At 35.3% G+C, this 22,500-nt stretch overlaps 2 protein-coding genes across 3 annotated transcripts in view; one reads left to right on the top strand and one right to left on the bottom strand.

The window, feature by feature from the left end:
• The window catches only part of smg9 (SMG9 nonsense mediated mRNA decay factor), a 12,983-nt gene extending 5,253 nt beyond the window's left edge, over positions 1-7,730 (bottom strand). Inside the window, exons 1-8 of the mRNA XM_087287041.1 lie at positions 7,250-7,730; positions 6,410-6,484; positions 5,803-6,031; positions 4,106-4,203; positions 1,656-1,768; positions 1,436-1,547; positions 1,267-1,362; positions 149-234 (exon numbers count right to left, since the gene is read on the bottom strand). Of these exons, the coding sequence (XP_087143167.1) occupies positions 149-234; positions 1,267-1,362; positions 1,436-1,547; positions 1,656-1,768; positions 4,106-4,203; positions 5,803-6,031; positions 6,410-6,484; positions 7,250-7,396 (956 nt within the window). The 5' untranslated portion in view covers positions 7,397-7,730. The remainder of the gene's footprint in view (positions 1-148; positions 235-1,266; positions 1,363-1,435; positions 1,548-1,655; positions 1,769-4,105; positions 4,204-5,802; positions 6,032-6,409; positions 6,485-7,249) is intronic.
• Positions 7,731-19,577: 11,847 nt separating this feature from the next.
• The window catches only part of LOC110438015 (uncharacterized), a 3,649-nt gene continuing 726 nt past the window's right edge, over positions 19,578-22,500 (top strand). The window contains 4 exon segments of one of the 2 annotated variants that reach the window (NM_001443470.1): positions 19,578-19,989; positions 20,039-20,876; positions 21,013-21,111; positions 21,190-21,336. In NM_001443470.1, the coding sequence (NP_001430399.1) occupies positions 20,828-20,876; positions 21,013-21,111; positions 21,190-21,336 (295 nt within the window). In that variant the 5' untranslated portion in view covers positions 19,578-19,989; positions 20,039-20,827. 2 annotated transcript variants of the gene reach the window in all.

Below are 22,500 nucleotides of genomic sequence, written 5' to 3'. Positions count from 1 at the left end.
TTAGAAAAGATTTCTATTTCACAATGTCAGCTGCTTATTTAAAGCATCCTAACATAAAGCTTTCACCAAAAAATATTACACAGCATAATTATCCTACATTAGCATACCTCGTTTATAGCATATAAAAATATCCTACTCGTTAGCATACCTATACAAGTTGATGTCAGTGAACCAGTCCTGAATCACAATCACGACATGACATACCGTGAAGAGGAAGGCAGTGATCTGCAGAGACTAAACCAAACAAGATGAGGAAAAAACATCATTTTCATTTACCTCAAACTACAGAACATTTTTGTTTTGTAAAGTTATGTTTTTGTATACTATATAACTGTATAAGTTATGGAATACTATTTGTAAAAGACTACAAAAATTAATTAGTCATAAATTGCAGATAAATATATTTGCTCTACTGTGAAATAAGATTTTGTTTTATATATTTCCCAAATTATGTTTCATTTTTAAACATAGTAGTTTTTAATAACTAATTTCTAATAACTAGGGCCAGACAGAATCTGCAGACATTTTTGCTATTCTGCACAGAATTAAAAAAAAAAAATCTGCAGTATAATGTAAATGGTTTTGGAAATATTGTAACTAAATCCATAATGTATTAAACAAAAATAATAATACCTTTTTTACATTTTATTTAATGTTTACAATGCAAAACCAATTAGATCTATCATTTGGCAAACAAAGCAAGTCTCTCATATAACATATCTACTTAAAGACAGAAAAAATTACATAAGAAACTGTATTATACATAAATTATATAAACATTTTCATATCAGTCAATAATATTACTGAAATTTATTTAAAAACTGAATGAATATAAGTTTACACAAATAAATAACCAGACTCAATGATGGGCTTTAATGATTTCAGCATGCACAGATTCTGTGTGGGCCTACTAATACCTAATTCTATAGCAAGAATATATAATATTAACTAGTTATTTTGCAATAAACTACTATTCAGCTTAAAGTGTAATTTAATGGCTTCAAAAACTAGGCAAGTTAGGTAAATTAGGCAAGTCATTGAAAAACAATTGTTTGTTCTTTAGACAATTTAAAAATATACATATATTTCTTAAGAGGGCTAATAATGTCAACCTTAGCAGTTTTTATAAATATATATTTTATTCCAGCTAAACTAAAAGAAATCAGAAAAATTCCAGAGGAAAAAATATATAACAAAAAATGCAACAAAAACACAGCAATATTAGTTGAACAGTATGACATATTCTGTAGTTTATAATCAGCCCACCTGCATCTCCACGTATGTATGTGGCAGGTTGTACTCTGGTGGAAGCTTGCGATCATTATTGATGAGATGATCCAAAATAGAAGGGCTCAAAACTGGCTGCGGATGAAAGCGATAATTAGTTTATCAAGCAGCCACCTATACTGTTAAAACAGCTAGCCTTCGGTCTGACCTGCGTGTCCAGAAAGATGACCCTCTCCTGAGTGATGTAGAAATCAATCCCACTGCTCTGGTTTCCGGCTCGCTCCTTGATCTCTTGCGTTTGAGCTCTGAATACATACGCCCTGTTTAACAGAGAATCAATGGGTGGAGCTCAATAATGATGACGAGGAAAACAATGCAATGAATTTGTGATGACAAGCACTCAATTGGGATGCTGATGACAGACTGACCTCTGATCCTCCTCAGGGCTGTTTGCAGACAGGAGAGACATGATTGTGGATTTGCCTGTGCCTTGTAGTCCAATAACTCCAACTACTAGCATATCCGTCTGGTCTCGCAGGTACTGAGGTACAAAAACACACATTAAGCATACATTTAGTCATATTGGATGCATGTACAGAGCACAAAATAGAGAGAATATCAAGCTGTATTGTTTCTTAAGCCCATTTTCCTGGTGGTATTATCATGTTTTCAGTCGAGATATGTTAATGTTTATTAGTGTTGGGGAAAGTTACTTTTGAAATGAATGCATTACAATATTGAGTTACTCCCAAAACAAGTAATGCATTACGTTACTTTTGAGTTTTCTTTTTCTAACCTAGCTGAGGCTTGATCAGTTTTATAACTTGCAGGATTTACAAAGGAACAAAGGAGCTCTGCAATTAACAATGCACCATATAGCCTACAAATTTTCGTCATCATTTTCATGACGAACAAGTTTCTACTGATAAAAATAAGACAAAAACTAAATAAAAATTAATTGATGATGACAAAAACTATAATAAAAATATACTTACATTTTCATTGACTAATAAAAATGAGACGAGAATGTGATTGAGGGATGTTTTTTTTTTTTTTTTTAGAAAATATCTAATCAGAATTAATCTTAGTGTGTGATGCATGACATGAAACATCTTTGCTTTAGTATTCCTCTATGCGAGTTATGTAACATGTAACATTTTTTTACAGGATAACACACTATCATTTGCCAGTCTTCTGTCATTATAGTACTTTAATGTAGTAATATAGTTAATATAGTAATTTAATTAGTGCTATACAGCTGAGCACCTGCATGTAATGTAACACCAACTACAACAGTAAAGCTTTGTAGCCTATAGACTGACATTACAAAGTGGACTTTATCTATTTTAAGCTTTTTCAAAGATTTAATGGCTTGAAACTGTTCGACAGACTGGACAAAAACATTAGTATTTTACCACGTTAAAAAAAGGTTTGCTAAATAATTGCAAAATCCAGCATATTCAGTAATTTACTGTTCTTACATGTGGATTGATTGCTGAAAATTTTACATATTACTTATGATATAAATAAACAATGCATATCTAATTTTTGGTCTTCAATGGACAAGCTATATTCCATATTTTAATAAGACTGTTTAACTTAATTTCAAGTTTAATAAATATTTTGTATAAATTAATGCATACAATACATTAAACCAAATATATTTTAGTCAACTAAACCTCGAGTAGATTTAGTTGACTAAAATCTCATGAAGTTTAGTCGACTAAAACTAAAATGATTTGGAAGACTAAAATATGACTAAAACTAAAATGGAATTTCAGTCAAGACTAATACTAAAACTAAATCAAAATTTGCTGTCAAAATTAAAACTGCTACACGTTTATTTACCTTAAAAAACACATAAAAATATAATGATGTAGGATAATCTTACCTTCTGAGAATTTCCTGACCCTCAAGCTTTATGTCGTACAGATTAATTAAAGTGTAAAGCAATGTTTACTACTTTTGTACATTTTGTGTTATTAGTAAAGTAAAATCACTGTCTACTGAGATACAGAATCCCCTTTTCCCTTTCTTTGATCCATGCAGAATAATGAGAACATTTACTTAAAACGTTACTCGTAATGCATTACCTGTAAATAACCAGTATTCAAATAGTACTACTTAATTAACTAATCAATTACAAGCAAGAAGGAGAGGAAGTAAATAAAAAAGGATGTGAATGGCAACTACAATTTATAATCGTAATCTTTGTGTTTTGGTGCAACACAGTAAAGTAAAGCCACATCATGTCCTATAATGGTATTCATTCATTTTCCTTCAGGTTAGTCCCTTTATTTATCAGGGGTAGCCTTATCCAACATATGTTTTACACAGCGGATGTCATTCCAATCACAACCCAGCACTGGGGAAAAACCCATACACTCTCGCATTCGCACTTATACACTTCAGCCAATTAAGTTTATTCAATTCACCTATAGCACATGTCTTTGGACTATGTGGGAAACCGAAGCACCCAGAGGAAACCCTTGCAAACACAGGGAGAACAACCAAACTCCACACAGAAATGCCAACTGACTCAGCCAGGGCTCAAATCAGCAATCTTCTTGCTGTGAAGCAACAGTGCTGACCACTGATCCATATATTATTGATATAATGTTGCTATATAGAAAAGCATACATGTGCTTTTATACACTATAATAGCAATACGACTGACTCCATTTAGTGTTGTGCTGCCTTTGTGCCAGTAAATGTCATCAGAGAAGAGATGACAATTAAAACAGAAAGAGAAGTTCAGTTGACTTTGAAGATTAAGTAGGCACATTATTTGCATAGAGGACTGCTTAAAATGTTTTCCATAAAAAAAAAAGAACAGTACATTTTGATTTTCTGGCTATAAAATAAAATAGGCCCTTACCTCCATAGCACTGTCACACCAGTTCATTTGATCATCCACAAGTTTGATGCTGTGTTTCATCTTCTCAGGGGGGAGGAGTTTAGTCTGGCCAATCACAGCTTGAAATCAGATTGTGGAAGATCATTTGTTATTCAGGGTGAGAAAAAACACACTCTTAACTGTTTAAAGCCTACATGTGTAAATGTAAAAGGGTTAAAAGATAATTCACCCAAAAGTTTTTAAAATGTTGCTAGTTTTGTTTTATTTCAAACGCACGAAAAAACTGTTGAGATATAAATAAAAAAAGAAAGAAAATAAATCATTCTGTTTTTCCATTGAAAGCCTTGAGGCCTGTCAAACATAATCAGTTGAATAAACTCTGGATTGCAGTAAGTTTCAGATTGATAAATCCAAGGAAATACAAACTGGTTAAGATATGGTTAAGTTGACTCCTTGATCAGTATCAGTATTCTATCAGTTCAGTTAATGGCTCCAGTTTGTTATCTCCACTTGCTGTCTAAATTCAAACATTTCTTAAATCCCACCACACTAAAGATGGCTGTCCACGATTTTATTATGTCACTGTTACACTACTGCAATTCACTTTATTGTGGCATTTTAAAATCTCAAATTTCTCGCTTTCAATTGGTTCAAAAACCTGCTTATTGGTAATAGCAGGAAATATGACCACATTCCCCCTCTTCCAATGGGCCTCTACTGGCTGACTATCCAATTCAGAATTGATTTTAAAGTGCTTTTACTGGTATATAAATACCTTCATAATCTAGCCCCAACCTATCTCTCAGAGCTGTTGCACTTTTACACTCCCGTAAAATCTCTTAGATCAAGTGATCAAAATGTTCTTTTAGTTCCTTAGTCCAGATTGACACGTAGAGGAGACAAAGCTTTCTCTATGGCGAGTCCTCGGTTATGGAACACTTTGCCCCTTGAGATTAAAATAGCTCCATCTCTGTCTATTTTTAAATCACTCCTAAAAACGCACCTATTTAGCTTGGCTTTTTGATATTATTTTAATAGTCATTTCTACTGCTACATTTTTTACATACTGATACATCTCAAGGTTTAACTCATAGATAGTGATTAAATGTGGAGCATGGGTATGAATGTGTGACCAGCTCGGCAAAAGCTCAGAGTTTGCTTAAACTGAACACAAACATACCCGAGTAAAACTTTTTTTTATTATAAAAACAAATCGATATGAATCAAGCAGTTCAGATCAAAACTTGTAAAGAGATATGATTTTATGTATAGAAAAGCTTTTATTCACATAGAAACGCATGCATAGCGTGGACCACAAAAAACAGCCGTTTGTGTGACTTATGCAATAAAACAAACCATTGGTTTTTGCATGTACACAAACATTTGTTTTGACCATGATTATGTATGCATGTCAGTCATTTTTATGTAAATTGTAGTCTGATTTAAATCTGTTCACCATAACAAACAAATCTCTTCACAACACTTAGATTTAATTGCTCAATTCATTTGTTTATGTTTATTTTTTTTTTTATTGTTGGTCAAACATGACTTTAAATGGAGGAACAGAATCCTCTAAGGTCACACTGAAAATATCATTAGTTGCTTTGTGAAAATAAAGTCGTATGATTTGTAAAGCCATGAGGGTGAGAAATGATATCACCATTTAATGTTTGGGTGAATGAACCATAAATAGAAGTAAATGTGTGAAAATAACTGACGATCCACAGCTCCACCGGACGCAGCTGAGCCCATGCCTCTGTTCTGGATCTGATACACAGGTTGGGTTGGACGCTGTCCTTCCCTCTCCATTTTGGCAGTTCCTGCTCCTGAGGCTGAAGGAGGAATGTCAGGAGGGTTCCCAGGTTTCCCCCCTTCGTCTCTAGTTTTAATGAGCATGATCGGCTTTTCCAAAGATGGAGGACCACTGGCTGGAGCACTTGCTTTGGACTGAAACCAAAGCAAAGATTATATTAATAATATGGATATAAAGGATAAAGGATTAACTTCATATGTTCATGCATTCATTTTCTTTTTGGCTTAGTCCCTTTATTCATCAGGGGTCGCCAAAGCAGAATGAACCGCCAACTTATCCAGCATATGTTTTATGCAGTGGATGCCCTTCCAGCCGCAACCCAACACTGGGAAACATCCATTCACACTCTTTCACACACATATACTACGCCAAATTTAGTTTTTACATTTCACCTATATCACATGTCGTTGGACTGTGGGGAAAAACCGGAGCACCCAGAGGAAACCCACGCAAACACGGGGAGAACATGCACTTCATATGTACAATATAATAAATATAAATCATGCACTTACTCTCTCTCCAGGAGGTTTAGCAAGAATGATAGGGGTCTTTTGAAGAAGAGGTCCAGTGGATTCTTCACTTCCATCCTGACAACAAAAATATTATACAGTCGATATTTCAGTCTCTAAAGATTTTAATTACTATAGAATTGATTTAAATAACAGATGATTAATTGAAATAATTAATACATGTCACAGAATAATGCTATGAATAATAATAAAAACTATATGCAATAGAACGATTTCTCACACAATATTTAGACATATTTTGATTCCTAAAGTGAATTTGTAGACAAAAAAATAATTTTAAATGCAAATTGAGTTTTTAAGTTAAATAACTTTTCTGAAAGTAAAATGTCAAACCAGGGGTTTCATCCTCATTCAGAACAACATACTTATTCTGGACTGTGAATATTAAAATTAAGAGATCACAATACATTTTATTAAGGATATTCTTCACAACCTTGTTTTCTGGAGGATATTGGCAAAGTTTAGATTTAACGAGACAAGAATGTGTGCTTCTAATAATTCCAACGTTTAACGTTTCATCAAATGACTCTTGCTGTAAATTAGACTCATTTCTTAATACATAAAGTTGTTGGACTAAATAACATTTTAGTGTATAAGATGAGCATATTCTGTAAATAATAGTGAAGCTGTTTGATAGCTTGTTTTTGCTGAAGAAAAAAAATATTTAAAAAGCACACATGAAGAAAGTAAAAGCCTTAAATTTTTTGCTTTGCTCCGCTTCTTAGAATCACTATTTATAGTATAAGCAGCGTGTTTATAATATAATGCATCTAGTCCATCAAACAAAAACCATGTCTAACGTTAGACAGCTCTTGTTCTCACCCTGCGTTCGCGGGGAACATAGTCTCGATCTCTACTGGGGCCAGAGAGGTTTTGACCAGGGGGTCCTGCTGGATCTCGGTCTCGGCGTCTCCTCCTCCGCCGTCCCTGACCGTACAGACCGGGCTGACTGTGACCGGACTCCGACATGCTGACACCCGGATAACACTGCCGAGATCTCGACTTCTGTTACAACGACTGTTCTTGTAAAACTTCGAGAGCAGTTTCTTAATTTATAATACGAAGATTTACCACTCGAACGTGTTGTGGTTTTTAGTAAGACAGCAGTTCGTTTTAAGACATATTAATAACGAATGTCGACAGCCATAACGTTAGACTCATAAATAAATGATTAAGCAATATCAATATAAATAATACGATCGGCTATGATGATGGGAATATAAAAGAAACAGCTGTTTTATCCTCGATCGTTGTGCACTGTGTTATTTTAATGGTAAACGTCTGCGTCTACAGGTACAGGACTGTTGTATGGGTAAAACGGTACAAACGTGAATACAGTCCGACTGGGAAACGCAATTTCGGCTTTTAGTTCCGGTCTTTCTTTCTTTCTTTCTTTCTTTCTTTCTTTCTTTCTTTCTTTCTTTCTTTCTTTCTTTCTTTCTTTCTTTCTTTCTTTCTTTCTTTCTTTCTTTCTTTCTTTCTTTCTTCCTTTCTTTCTTTCTTTCTTTCTTTCTTTCTTTCTTTCTTTCTGATGATGATGATGATGATGATGATGAACATTCTCCCTTTGTAAATGTCATCAAACGGAGAAAGTCCCGCTCATTAGTGACGATCTCGCCCTCATTAGCATAAACAGTCCTTAGTGAGAAGCAGCCAAACGCCATTAGGGTTTATTAGCAGATCAGTAAGCGACTAAGAGGCATTATAAATGTTGAGTTTTAGGACGCACAAATGAACACCATTTTGGTTCTCAAACTGTAGTACATGTACCACAAGTGGTACGCAGGCTTCCCTCTAGTTGTACGTGGAGGAATCGCTAAAATAATTCAGGTAAAAAAATGAACACACTTTTAACCCTTTGACGACAACAACGATGTGATCAGGAAATTGATAGGCTATTTAATAGGCAGGATTTAATAGGCTAAACTTTTTAATTTATTTAAAATTTTCTAATGTTTGTTATGTATTCTATCATTTAAGGTTATTTTCCTCCCCATACTTGTAATGGTTGTTGGGTGCGTATCTTGCATTTTTATATCCCAATGTTGACAGGTATAGTTTAATCACTTGCTTCTCTGACACACATAGCCTACTCTAACGAGCAGTAAGCAGATCTAATTTCTAATTTAAATATGTAAATCCAATTCATATAATTAAAATACAGCGAGGCAGTGGCGCAGTAGGTAGAGCTGTCGCCTCACAGCAAGATGGTCGCTGGGTCGTTGGCTCGAGCCTCGGCTCAGTTGGTGTTTCTGTGTGGAGTTTGCATGTTCTCCCTGCGTTCGCGTGGGTTTCCTCCAGGTTTCCCCCACAGTCCAAAGACATGCGGTACAGGTGAATTGGGTAGGCTAGATTGTCCGTAGTGAATGTGTGTGTGGATGTTTCCCAGAGATGGGTTGCACCTGGAAGGGCATCCGCTGCGTAAAAACTTGCTGGATAAGTTGGCAGTTCATACCGCTGTGGCGACCCCAGATTAAATGAATGAATGAATATTTAAAATACAAGTTAACGTTTAGATTTCAAAGATATACAAATAAAACAAATATACATGCAATATATATATTTTTAAAAATTATCAAAAAGAGTTATATATGAATATTATGACATACAGTATAACCTTTAATTATGAGGTCCAAGAAACATTTGCAGGTTTTGATAAATAGGCTACTTTATGATAGTACTTTACATGTGAGTACAGCAGTTTTCTTTTAACTCTTTAAGAACAGTGCCATTTTTAATTAACTTTTAAAATCACATTTTAATTTAAACGTTGACATTTTATTTATCTTTTTTTTTTTACCTGTGTGTTATTGTTAATCTATTTATTATGATCAAAGTGTCTGACAATAGTAAATATTCATAACAATAAGAATTAATCTGTAGTTTTGTAGTAAGCGGTAGCCGCTTAATTAGGCCTACTATATTCCAATACCAGTGATTATGGTGGTACTTGGAGAGACACTTTTTTTCTGAGGTGGTACTTGGTAAAAAAAAGTTTAAGAACCAATATTTTAGACTTCACAATCTTAAGACTACTTAGATCTGAACAACATTTTCAGTTTTTCCCAGAGATAAAGTCTTGTTTTGAATCGCCAGCTACGCTAACACACAGGGGTTTGTAGCTCCACATTCTCAATTGAATTTAAAGCGACAGCCACCAAACGCACAATTTGCATCAAAGCCTAAAACGGGCAGTTTCAAAGAGTTATAAAATTATTTGTGTTGAACTGAAACTTCATATAAACACTCTTAAAAAAAGGGAAATAATAGGTCCCTATTACATCTGTATGTACTATTTTTGCCAAGCATATTCATGAATATATGGGTAAAATTAATCTCACCTGTAGGAAGTCAGTCTGACCTCTGTGAATGTACTGCACCCTTTAAATCATAAAATCCCAGTAGGGTGATTTACTGTAAATACTTTCTATAATATTTTATATCTACATTTATAGGAATAGAAATATGTAGAAATCTCAAGTGTAGTAAGTCTGACTGACTTCTGTGGATATTATTAAAAAAATGTATCTACTGTACATATATTCATGGAGTATTGGGAAAATCTCTCCTGTAGTGAGTCAGCACACTTTAGAGTAGCTTACATCTAGGTGAAATACTGTAAATATTGTTTCATCTGTGTGATTTATACATAAATGAAGGGGGAAGTGTGAGAAGATAACATTTAGGTGCTTTAGCTGATATATGCTTATGACAAGAGATATTACCTATTTCTGCTTTGTATGTACCGTATAGTTAGAGGTATAATAGCCTTGTTACTTGTAGTAAATCAGTCTAGTTTATTTTATTTGTAGAAAATACAAGGCAAAATTTAACTTGATTACATTAACAACCCTTTATCTGTTTACCCAACATGAACCCAGAATTAATTAAGTAATATACTGAAAGACAAAAAGACAGATATTTTACACACAATAATTTAGTCTTTCATTTTTAAGATTTATTAACCATTTTATTGCTCTTAGGTTAAACCATTAGAAAACGCACAGTGACAATGAAACTTCAGCAGCCTGTGAAGGTGATAGTGAAGGTCTCACCTGCTGTCACGCATCCCGTTATGCCTCATCCCAAGAATTTGTTTTGTAAAAATGGCGCTGTCACAGAAAAATGCAAAAATTAGTAAAAAACTAAACATGTCATGTAAACAGGAGATTTGCATTCTTACAAAATGCAATTGTCCAGGATGTTGCCAATATCCATCTGTGAAATATGTGCGACAGATTTCCCCATTTACGAAATATACCCATTTTTTTGCCCTTTATTGATCCCTTTATTGATTCAGGGTCGCCACAGTGGAATGAACCACCTTATAAAATATATGAATTATGATAATGTTAATTATAATAATTATGTTACTGCATTATCATAAATTTAAGCATGACGTAATAATGATAATCATTATTAACATACTGTCACTGGGGTACAAATGGGTTTCATTTATGATTAATTACAATATGTAATTATACATAATTATAACTATAATTATAATTATATTATTACTCTTATTACTACACATGTAACATGTTAAAAGTACACTGTAAAATAAAGTACTAGCAAAACCTTTCTTTTCAAAACATTGTAATCAAATGTTTTTTGGTTAACTGTCTGTTATGCCATTATAATGTATACTTCAAGATTGTTATCATTTGTAGAGTTATGAAATGCACATCATTGAACAATGTTTAAAGTACAAAGATGATGAAAGTGATATACAGACTTAACTCAATGAAAATAATGTTGCATGTGAAACTTCGTTTTGAAAGACTGTATCCACACAATTGAAGTCAGTGAGGTTCATTGTTGTTCAGAATGCAACAGGTTATTATTAATTTTAATAATACAATAACAGTACAAGTATGATGATGTACAAATATGTAAACTAAACATTGTTTGACTGATTGATTGATTTTATTTGACAATTTTAACAAAAAATACAGAAACAAGGCTTATTTACATCGTGGTCCTCGATATTCTTAAAAAAATATGTGAAAACATCATCAGCTCAGCAACTCGGCACAACAAAATCCTTTAAAAAATCCATAAAACAACCATTGTTTAATAAGTCACATGAGTCACATGAGTTCATGTGTTAATTATGACTACCTCAATTGTACCTTAATTCACTTGTTCATGTTTGTTAATTAATATATTAACATTTTAACAAAAACAAAGGAAACAGCGAACACACACTCTCAGAAATAAAGGTATAAAAACTGTCACTGGGGTGGTACCTTTTCAAAAGATACACCTATGATTACTCATACCTTCAATATTAGTACATAGAATGGACAAAACTGTACCTTTGTGTTACCTTTAAGGCATCATTGTGGACCTTTCAAGTACAAAAGTGCACCTTTTAAAAAGTTATATACCACCACAGTGACAGCTTTTGTACCTTTATTTCTGAGAGTTCAGCAGTGTAAAACTAAACACACCTCTCAACACAACTCAACAATGATAAACTATGGCTACATCTGATGAACTGCAACATTTTCCAAAGTTTAATGTTGACCAAGAGCAAGAACTTTTGCATTAAAATGGAAATAAATGGCTGAGATTTGAAACAATTTTGACAGCCACTGGTATGACTGTAATAAAACCAGAAAATAACTGTTAATGTGTTATGCAGGTGGAAAAAATACAGGACATTTTTAAAACAATCCCCGAAAATAGTGTCAGCGAGGATTATGATAAAGCTTCTAACATAATACCTCAACCCTTGCATCAATGTTAAGATTTAAGTTCATGCTTTCAGACAAGCCAGGAGAGACTTGCTTTACATACCAGGTGAAGACAGCATGCAACAACCTGTGCATTTTCAAGTTCAGAAAGAGAAATAAAATCTTAAAATATACTCACCTGCTCATCTTCATGACTACAAAAAAGAGCACTAAAAGACAGCAGTTTGACATTAAAAGAACTCTTGGATCTAGCCAGAGCATTTGAGACACCTGAAACACAGGCAACTGGCAATAACATACAAGACAGAAGCACTGAATGTGTTGCAGCATTATCAAAGATGCTTAACAAAAGCCAACAACAGAAAACATTACAAAAGAAAAAAAGAAAAGAAAACACACAGCATGCATGAACAGTGGTTCCCTTTCCATATCCTGGCAGACAATCAACATGTCCAGCTAGAGGGCTGGCATTCAAATCCTGTGCCAAACCAAATCACTTTCCACGCTGTTGTTTCAGCAAACTGCACATGGATTAAAGCCACAGGCAATATGTAAAACCACAACAAAAACAAAATCTTATGCATAAGGTTAGAAAACTATGGCTAAAAACCTGAATGAAACCAGGAAACCTAAGCTGCTTTTTCACTTTTGGGCCTAACGGTTCTCTTTACTTAACCATTTAATTGTGTGCCAGTCAGCACTGATACAGTTTTATTTTGCACTAGGATGCTGATAAAACGGAGCTCTCTGGGATTTAGTACTAATGTGTTAGTCATTGCCTTGGTAATGCAACCCAACAAACACTTTTGTGTTAAATAGATTTCTAATAGACATCTAAACGTAGACAGCTTGGCTAAAACAAGGCTAAACTTGGGCTGTCAGTGAATATCTAACAGACAACTAAGAATAGTCTAAAACTAAACTAGTCAACAAACAGACAGATTAGACAGACTTTATATGTGTAGTCATTCATTTCTGTTTATTTGATGAGTAGTCTGGTTAAGACCTATTCTTAGACATCTATTGGATTTTCACTGACAGCCCAAATTTAGCCTTGTTTTAGCCAAGATGACAATGTTTAGATGTCTATAAGACATGTTTTACATATCTTTAAAACAAAAAAAAATGCTTCCTGGGAAGTGTAATGTAAACAGCGATTTAGACAAGCATCAGAAATTTTAATTTTTAACATCTTTTTTTTCTGATATTTATTTGGTTGAATGACAAAAAATAAATAAATAGCATGCTTCTAAGCCAGCTATGAAGAACTGGCAGCCAGGCAGACGTTATGCGTATAAGTACTCTACCAATCAAGCAATGTTCAGCATAGATGTCAAACTGTGCCTAGAATTCCAGGCTGGGAAAGGCTTGTAAACATGCCATAGCAGGCTCACATGAAAACCCAAGCAGAACTGTTCCTGACTGTTCAAAGAACCGTTTGGCACAATAGTAGAAAAGCATCTCTGGATTGATCTGAAACCTCAAGCACAGATGAGTTTATATATTATGCAGAAACTTTCAAATATCAAGCAACCACCAACAACAGTGTGGGTATCCCAACAAACTTTGAACATGCTAATTGACACTGAAGCCAAAGTCAACCTTATAAACAAGAATGCCCATGATAGAGTAAGAGAAAAGAAACCAGCAAAAAATATTAATATATGGCAAGCAACATCCCCTTCCACTCTTTGAAAAACTTACAAGCCAGGCTCATTCTGAATAAGTAGCCCTATATACATTTCTGAAGAGAACAATTAACGTCCCAGCAGCTACGTTTTTTTGCAGTTTTCATTTTTGCGAATCCGCCAGAAGCCGCTGTGAATGTTTTTTTCAGATGTCAAAGGTAATCGTGGCTCCATACTCAGTCATAGAACAGCCTCAGAACTTAGACTCATTTATATTGTGACATACCTCAGCATTCTCTTTCTGTCGCTGATCAGCTCATGCTACAATACCCCAACAACACCAAGTGCATTGGAAAGTTAAGTTAAGAGGTTAAGCTGCACATTGATGCCAGTGGATGCCTGTTGTTTCAGCCTGTCATATAGTTGCATCATCACATCCCTTTCCACATCTGTAAAAAAGTTGAAAAATTGCGACAATGCCATCAAGATCAAAGTATCATAGGAAAAGTGGAAGTTCCAAAACCATGTAGCAATGCCCAAGCCCAAAATCCCACAGGATATACACCTTAGCGCTGACATACACCTGCCAAACCAAGCTGACATCATCCACAATCTCAATGGTGCTGTTATGTTTTCGAAACTGGACCTCACTTCAGATAGTCACCAGCTTGAGCTACAAACATGATACATCTCTACATTTTCAACACCCATTAGACTGCGAAGGTACACAAGTTTCATTTTTGGTATGTCATTTGTAGCCAAAGTTTTTCAAAATATCATTCAGCAAACAAGCCAACAGGGTGACGCAGTGGCGAAATAGAAAGTGCTGTCGCCTTACAGCAAGAAGGTCCCTGGTTCGAGCCTCAGCTGGTTCAGTTGCCGTTTTTGTGTGGAGTTTGCATGTTCTCCCTGCATTCGCGTGGGATTCCTACCGGTGCTCTGGTTTTCCCTAAAGTCCAAAGACATGCGGTACAGGTGAATTGGGTAGGCTAAATTGTCCGTAGGGTATGAGTGTAAATGAGTGTGTGTGTATGTTTCCCAGAGATTAATAAAGGGACTAAGCCGAAAAGGAAATGAATAAATTAAACCAACCCGACAATCAACAAAGGCAAATGAGAATTTAATAAAGCATCCCTGTAGTTTTTTGGATAGACCTTCTCAAATAAATGCATCTCAGTTGAGCACTCAAAAAATGATGCAATCACATGTATTTCACCCCACACACTGTGAAGCCTCTTGGGCATGGTCGACTAAACTCTCAGAAATAAAAGTACAGGAGCAGTCACTGGGACAGTACCTTTTTTAAAAGATACATTTTTGTACCCTGAGAGTCTACAGTGGTACCTCAAGAGTGCATTATAGTGCCCAAATGTACCTAAAGAGTAGCTTTGAGGTACCATTATGGACCCTTCAGGTGAACTGTATCTTTTAAAAAGGTTCTGCCCCAGTGACAGCTCCTGTACCTTTATTTCTGAGAGTGTAATGTGCAAGATTAATTCCCGATTGCTCCTCAATCACATGACCCTAGAGAGAACTAGCACAGAAAGACTCTGACTAGCTTTGGGGTAAAGGGCAAGCAGATTAACTATTCTCAAACAAAGATCAATATCCCTATGATGAGATACTTTCACCCTGAAAGAGAAACCAATGCCATTGTTCATGCCAGCCCTGTAGGCCTTGGGGCTATCTAGGCACAGAGATACACTAACTATAATCTCTTACATTGTCGTTTATACAAGCTGGGCAATAACCCTGATATAGAATATCCTGATATGAGATATTCTCAGACAGAAAGAAAGAGAACCTCATGCTATCATCTGGAGCTGTGAACACTTTCGGCTGTATCTCTATGTAGCAGAATTCAACATGATCACAGACTACAAACCTCTAGACCACCAGGAAAAATTGAAAGATCGGCACTCAGACTCTAGCCCTACAAGCACCTGGCAATATACAAAGCAGGAAAGATCAACCCGGCTGACTGCTTGTCTTGCCACCCACAGACACTTCACAAGTCCTCTGTCACAAATGATGTTGACAAAAATAAATGCCAATTTATTTATACCAATTCAGTTCTTAAAGCCATGACAGTGGATGAAATCAAGACTGCAACTGTGAAGGAAAGCCTCCTTCAGCATGTCATCAACATTAGCCACACTAGTCAATGGCACAAACTGTATGATCGCTTCACTAAAAAACAGGTTCAGTCTGATCTTGAGAGGAACTAACTGTCTTGGAAGACAAGAGTCTACTTCTCAGAGAATATGACCTAGTTGTGCCAAGGGTTCTATAACACCCTCTTAAATATTCAACATACTGGAATTTACACATGAAGGCTATTAAGGCCCAGTCTACACTAGTGCATTTTAGTTTAAAAACAGCGTTTTAGATCAAAAACGAACCGCGTCCACACTAGCGTTTCACCTAGTGTTTCTGAACATATTTCCGTCCACACTACGCCACCAAAAACGTATATCACGTGACCATTCGCGCACTGTGGGCATGCGCGTTCTAGCGAATATATATTGCTGCTGTAGTAAAAAAGGCAGAGTTTAACTGTACAATGGCATGTTGTTGTTTACAGTGAAGGCTGGTCTGTTGTCTTCCGGTAATGTTAAAGCCATGTGTTATAGTCATGTAATAGAGGCTTGACGTATAAGGGAAGGATACGCAATGACACAAAAGCCCCAATATGCTAGCCAATCTCGGCAGCCCTGCCTCCATTTTCAAATGTCTCAGTTTTTCCTTATCCACACTGAGACGGAGCAGCAGCGTTTTAGAATGAAAACTACCTCTCCAGCGTTTCCAAAACGCTCCGTTTTCGGCGCTCAAAAACTCTGGCGTAGTGTGGACGGATGGTGTAACCGTAGCAAAACTTATGCATTTTCAAACTAAAACGCATTAATGTAAACGGGGCCTAAGGCTTGTTCAAAACAATATTCCAGATTCCCCTTTGAGTATTCTCAAAACAGTAAAGTCTGACATTAGCTTACTATTACCTTGCAAACCTTAAAACATGAAGGGCTCTACTTTGACTATCCATGTGCACAGTGCAAAGCGAACGCAACGCAAACGCATTGCGCAAACGCATTAAGGGCGTGTCAGAATCCACTTTTGCTAATATAAAGATGGAAAAATCTGCTTTGCGCCATGGCGCATGGTCTAAAAGGGTTAAGCTTATTTTCTTAATGAGTTACAGGTGTGTTTTGAGAATAAACCAATCAGAGTCTCATCTCCCATTCCCTTTAAGAGTCAGTTGCGCCGCGCCATAGCGCATTTGCTATTTACGTGACAGACTTTTTAAGTGAAAAAACTGAGCATTTCACAAGCAAGAAAACAGTTAAACGGAGCATCTACAGCGCGAGAATGATAGATGAGCCTCCTTATTGTTTACTTTCACTTTCGCTCTTGTGGATAGAGAAACCTTGTAGGCACAGACATCAATTAGCCTATAAATAATTAATTTCATTTGTTAAGCGCAAAGATTTGTTTCAAAGCTATTTCTAAATTCCTTCTAATTTCCAGCAAACGAATAAAAGAACAATAATAACGAAGTGTGGTCAAAAAAACTTGTGTCAAATGCTGTGCTCCATATGGTCTAAAACCTGAGAGGTGGGCAAATCTAAGCTTGTTTGAATAAAACAAACCTAAATATGGATATAATAAATAATACTGCTAATAATGATAACATTGTACAAAAGCAAATTGTCACGAATAAACTGAAAAAGCCTCTCTAGATGACGAAGACATGAAAGTATGGTTTTTATATTTATGTAGGCTAGAAAATAATATTTTGTAATATTTTAATCCTTTATATTTATATCCTATATCTATCTGTATTATATAATATAAATACTTAAAAATGTGACTTTTTTTCATATGTTAAGATATTTGCGTATTGCTCTACATATTGTGTGTATTAAGCCATGTGTAAGCAAGGCGCACAACTTACACGCTCTGCACTGGACTTTACCTGGGTTTGTTCTGGTCTATTTAAAAATCTATTATAGTTTCTCAAAATAGCAACGCGCCAGCAATGTGCCTCAACATGCCTCCCTTTTTAGACCAGATCGTCTATGGACACACATATGAGCGCAAATGCATTTGCTATTGAAACAGTGTGGCGCAAAACGTCAAAATGACTCTTACTCCAAGCTGAAACTATTGCAAACAACAGTTGTGTTGCGCATTGCGCCACATTGCTCCGTGTGTATGATAGGGCCCAAGATATGATGCACGCAAGATTTGAGAGATTTGTTGAACTCTTGAAATGGCAATATCCACAGCTACCGGAAAGGTATGGGAACAACAGCTCCACAAATTTCTGAGCAACTAAAAAGCATCACATTCTGAGCTTCAGGTTCTAGTATTTCTTTAAGAGAGGAAAATAAGGAAAACACATGACATCTTTTGATCTAAAGCCCAACAAAGTTATTATGATTGCCATCATAGAGGTAAATATATTGCCACCAGACACATCTATCATCTGAAACCTCTAAAACAATGCACATCGGTTTAACTTGACAACGCCACTGATGATGATACAGATTATTCTGTTGATGAAAGAAGATGAACAAGCATGTGAACAAGAATAACCTGGAATTTCCACAACATTCTCAGCGGTTAATAAATGTAGGTTAAGGCTATTTAGTTTCATGTCTTCCAGTGTTAACATTTGTATATATGTTAATATATTTTACACACTGACTTTATCTAACTTGCTTATTAGCTTAAGTTAACGTAATTAAAATAGAGCATGTTTTGGGTCAATAGTATGTTAAACTGTTAAATAAAGGGAGGGATGTAATGTACTTCTACACCTTAAGGAGGGAAGTTCCTAGGTTGCATGGATATGGTGTTGAATGTTGTCCAAGTGAGTGTGTCCTGAAATGTGACACCTAAATGCCATAAAAGTTTAATATTCAACACAATGTTGATGGTTTGAAATCATTACACTGAAATCTGGTAAGGGATCATCAGCTCATGTTGGAATGAGAGATTTGGGTGTTGTCAGCATAGCAGTGGTAGAAAAAGTGATGTTTCTAAATGACAGACCCAAGCCATGCTATTTACTTGGAGAAGTGGTCCAAGATTTGAGGCTTGACGTACCCCAGTAGCAAGAGGATGAGGCTGAGAGAGTTGTCAAGAAAATTTGGTGATTCACCATGTCAAAAGCAGCAGACATGATGAGTATTTAGATATAACTATTCTAAGTCTTAGGGCTTCCATATCAAAGAGCAGGGTAGTTTCTACTTTTTGAAACCAGACTGGTTCTTGTCCAAGAGATTGTTCTGGGTGAGAAAGTCAGAGACTTGGTTAACAATAACAAGTTTTAGTGTTTTTGAAATAAATGGCAGAAGTGATATTGGTTTGTAGTGCCACATTTCTACTGAGTGGTACAGTTAAATGGGCTATTTGCGCAGCTATTGTTTTTCAGCCAATGATGAACTTCCAGTTCCAGTTCCAGTTCCAGTTTTCAATTACATAAGGTTTCTTTTACAGCATGTTGTAATGTAATTACAATACATTCCATTAAATAGACTTAAGCATTCATTTAGTTCAAGTGAAAAAAGACAAAAGACCATTTAAAGCAGGCACTGTCATTAGCAGCAGGCTAGCAAAGAAATTCCATTGAAAATACTTGGGTAAAATAATTTCCATATTTTAAAGACATGGCACAGAAAAATATAATTTAATGCAGTGCTTCTTGTTTGGTCTAATACCTACTTTATATTAAATCTCAGCCAGGCAGTGACGATTGTTGTTTTTTTAAGAAACCAGATTTTTAATGTGGCAATTTTGTATGGGATGACAATTAACCAGAAACCCTGGCGCTAGATGACCACGAGAAAACGTAAGTATTTTACGTTTTGCCAGTTTAGTGGCTAATTCGTAATTCGTATGAAATTGTACGATTTTAAAAAGGAGGCGTGGCACCTAACCCACCCCTAAACCCAACCATCACTGGGGGATGAGCAAGTCGTACTAAATTGTACGAATTAGATTGTACGAATTCATACGAATTAGCCACTAAATCAAAAAGTTATGAATTGCCGTGAGATTGTGTTGGGCTGACTGAAATTAAAAGTCTGCCTGCATATACTCCATTCAGTACAGCATGGTTTGGTATGGGTAACCTTGGTCAGGCTTGTGTCATGTCTCGTCTGTGTATTTAAAAATGCCCCTTTCTATGTAGTCATTGCCCATTTACCTGTAAGTCAAGCTATACCCTTTGGTTACTGTACCGAACTATACAGCTCAGTGAAAAGTCAGGTTTAGATCAGGTTTACATCAGTACTCTGGATTGCCATTTCATTATTCCAGTGTTTTATGAAAATGACTGGCTCACTGGACAATGAAAGGAACAGTATATACAGTTGAAGTCAGAATTATTATTTATTATTTTTTAAATATTTCCCAAATGATGTTTAACAGAGCAAGGACATTTTTACAGTATGTCTGATAATAGTTTTTCTTCTAGAAAAAGTCTTATTTGTTTTATTTCGGCTAGAATAAAAGCAGCTTTTAGTTTTAAAAAAAATTTTAATGTCAAAATTATTAGCCCCTTTAAGTTATTTATTTTCCGATCGTCTACAGAACAAACCATCGTCATACAATAACTTGCCTAATTACCCTAACCTGCCAAGTTAACCTTTAAATGTCACTTTAAGGTGAACACTAGTGTCTTAAAAAATATCTAGTAAAATATTATTAACCGTCAACACAGCAAAAATAAAATAAATCACTTATAAGAAAAAGGTTACATCAAATAGTGACCTGTAAATGTTTAAGATTATAAGTTGTTTCCTAAATCTGACGTCCAGTGTTTTTATGTTAATACTGATCAATATTTATTTTGTTAGTTTATGGCACTGCATTACTTGAATTAAACAATACTTTAGGTTTTGACAGATTTTCCTTCCATTCTAGCAAATCTTCTTTCCAGATGAAATCAGGCCCATTGCTGTGTGGTTTCTTCAACAAACGCAATGCAAATAAGACCTATGTAAATGCATCCAGTATTTAAGAAGTGATCCTGATGAGCTGTCACTCATCCTCCAGTTAGTGAAGCAATGGCACTTTTCATTTCTCTCTTCCTCACCTGCTTTTTTTTCTCTAAAGGTACAGTATGCACATTTGATTTTCTGTCTGTTCACTATTATAAGATTTTAAAAGATTTGCTAACATGCATTTTTGTATAAGATCAATGCTTCCCTTTAACAAATGCTGATACTTATTTGTTATTTGTCATTTTCAGCACAGACACTGATGTGTTATGCATGTGATGGAGGACAACCATGTCAATATAACATTGCATGTTCATCTTGTGGCTCTGTTACCACAACCGCATACTTGAGTAAGAACAATTTGATTTTGAGAAGTATGTAAGTCTTGATGAAGAGTTCGTTTCTGATAAGGTTCTAATGTTTTGTAGATGGCAAAATTGTGAGCAGTTTCAGTAAGCTGAATTGTGTGACTCCTTCGTGTGTTTCTGGAAGCATAAACGCTGGACAAAGCAAAGTGACCATTAATTCCCAGTGCTGTAATAATACAAATTACTGCAGCACTCAGCCTCTGCCAGGTATTGTGAATGAGTCTTTAATTTTAAAGATTATTTGTTATTTTCGGTTTTACAGTTACGTTTGAAGTAATAAATTATTAGCACTGCTGTGACATTTTGATTTTGTTTGTCTTTGCTAATGAGAAAGACAGAATATTTTTACCTTATTTTGCAAGACACTAGTATTCAGCTTAAACTCCACAAGATAGAATTAGGCAAATGATTGGATAATAGTGGTTTGTATATAAAAAAAATATATTAAGGGGTTAATCATACTGAATTTTTAAAAATAATTTCAGCCAAACTAAAAGAAATAAGACCCTAGAGGAAAAACAATTCTAAGAAATACTGGAAAAATTTTGGTGAGGTGGTGGCGCAGTAGGTAGCACATTCGCCTGCACAGCAAGAAGACCACAACAAGGTTGAAGCCTCGGCTGGGTCAGTTGGCGTTTCTGTGTTGAAGTCAGAATTATTAGCCCCATTAATTTTTATCTTTTTTAAATATTTCCCAAATAATTGTTTAACAGAGCAAGGAAATATTAAAAATTATTAGCCCCTTTAAGCTAGATTTTTTTCGATTTTCTACAGAACAAACCATCGTTCTACAATGACTTGCCTAATTACCCTTGCATGCCTGATTAACCTAGTTAAGCCTTTAAATGTCACTTTAAGTTGTATAGAAGTGTATTTTTTATGAAAGAGTACATTTAGTGAAAGACTAATAATGCCTCAATGCTTCACAGTGAGGTTAAGAAGGTCTTTTTTTTCCCCAACTGCTGTTAGGTTTTTTGCAAAATGTTGTTATCTGTATGTGTGTAACTTTGCTCTTGTTTTTTGTATTGCTTAGTTGTTTATTATTATAATTATTATTTCGGGGTTTTTACCTTTAATGTATAGTAAAGAATATTGACAGGAAAATTTTGAAGCAGAGAGAAGGGAAGGATCAGCATAGGACCTGGAGGCAGGAATCGAACTCGAGTCACCGTGAGCACTGGAGTGCATGTGTCGATGTACTTTGCACTATATGTAATTGGCACCGACTGCTTAGCTTTTTACTGCGTTCGTTATGTGTTGTTTTGAAAAATGGTGTGTTGTTGGACTGGAATGTGATGCTTATTGTCTAATAATTTGTTGTACCATGGTGATAAATTCCCAACACAGGGATTAATAAAAGTTTCATGTGAA

This window comes from Danio rerio, chromosome 16 (assembly GCF_052040795.2).
Source record: "Danio rerio strain M-AB ecotype USA chromosome 16, GRCz13ab, whole genome shotgun sequence".
NCBI classification, from domain to species: Eukaryota; Metazoa; Chordata; class Actinopteri; order Cypriniformes; family Danionidae; genus Danio; species Danio rerio.
This window is presented reverse-complemented; position numbering and strand designations above follow the sequence as displayed.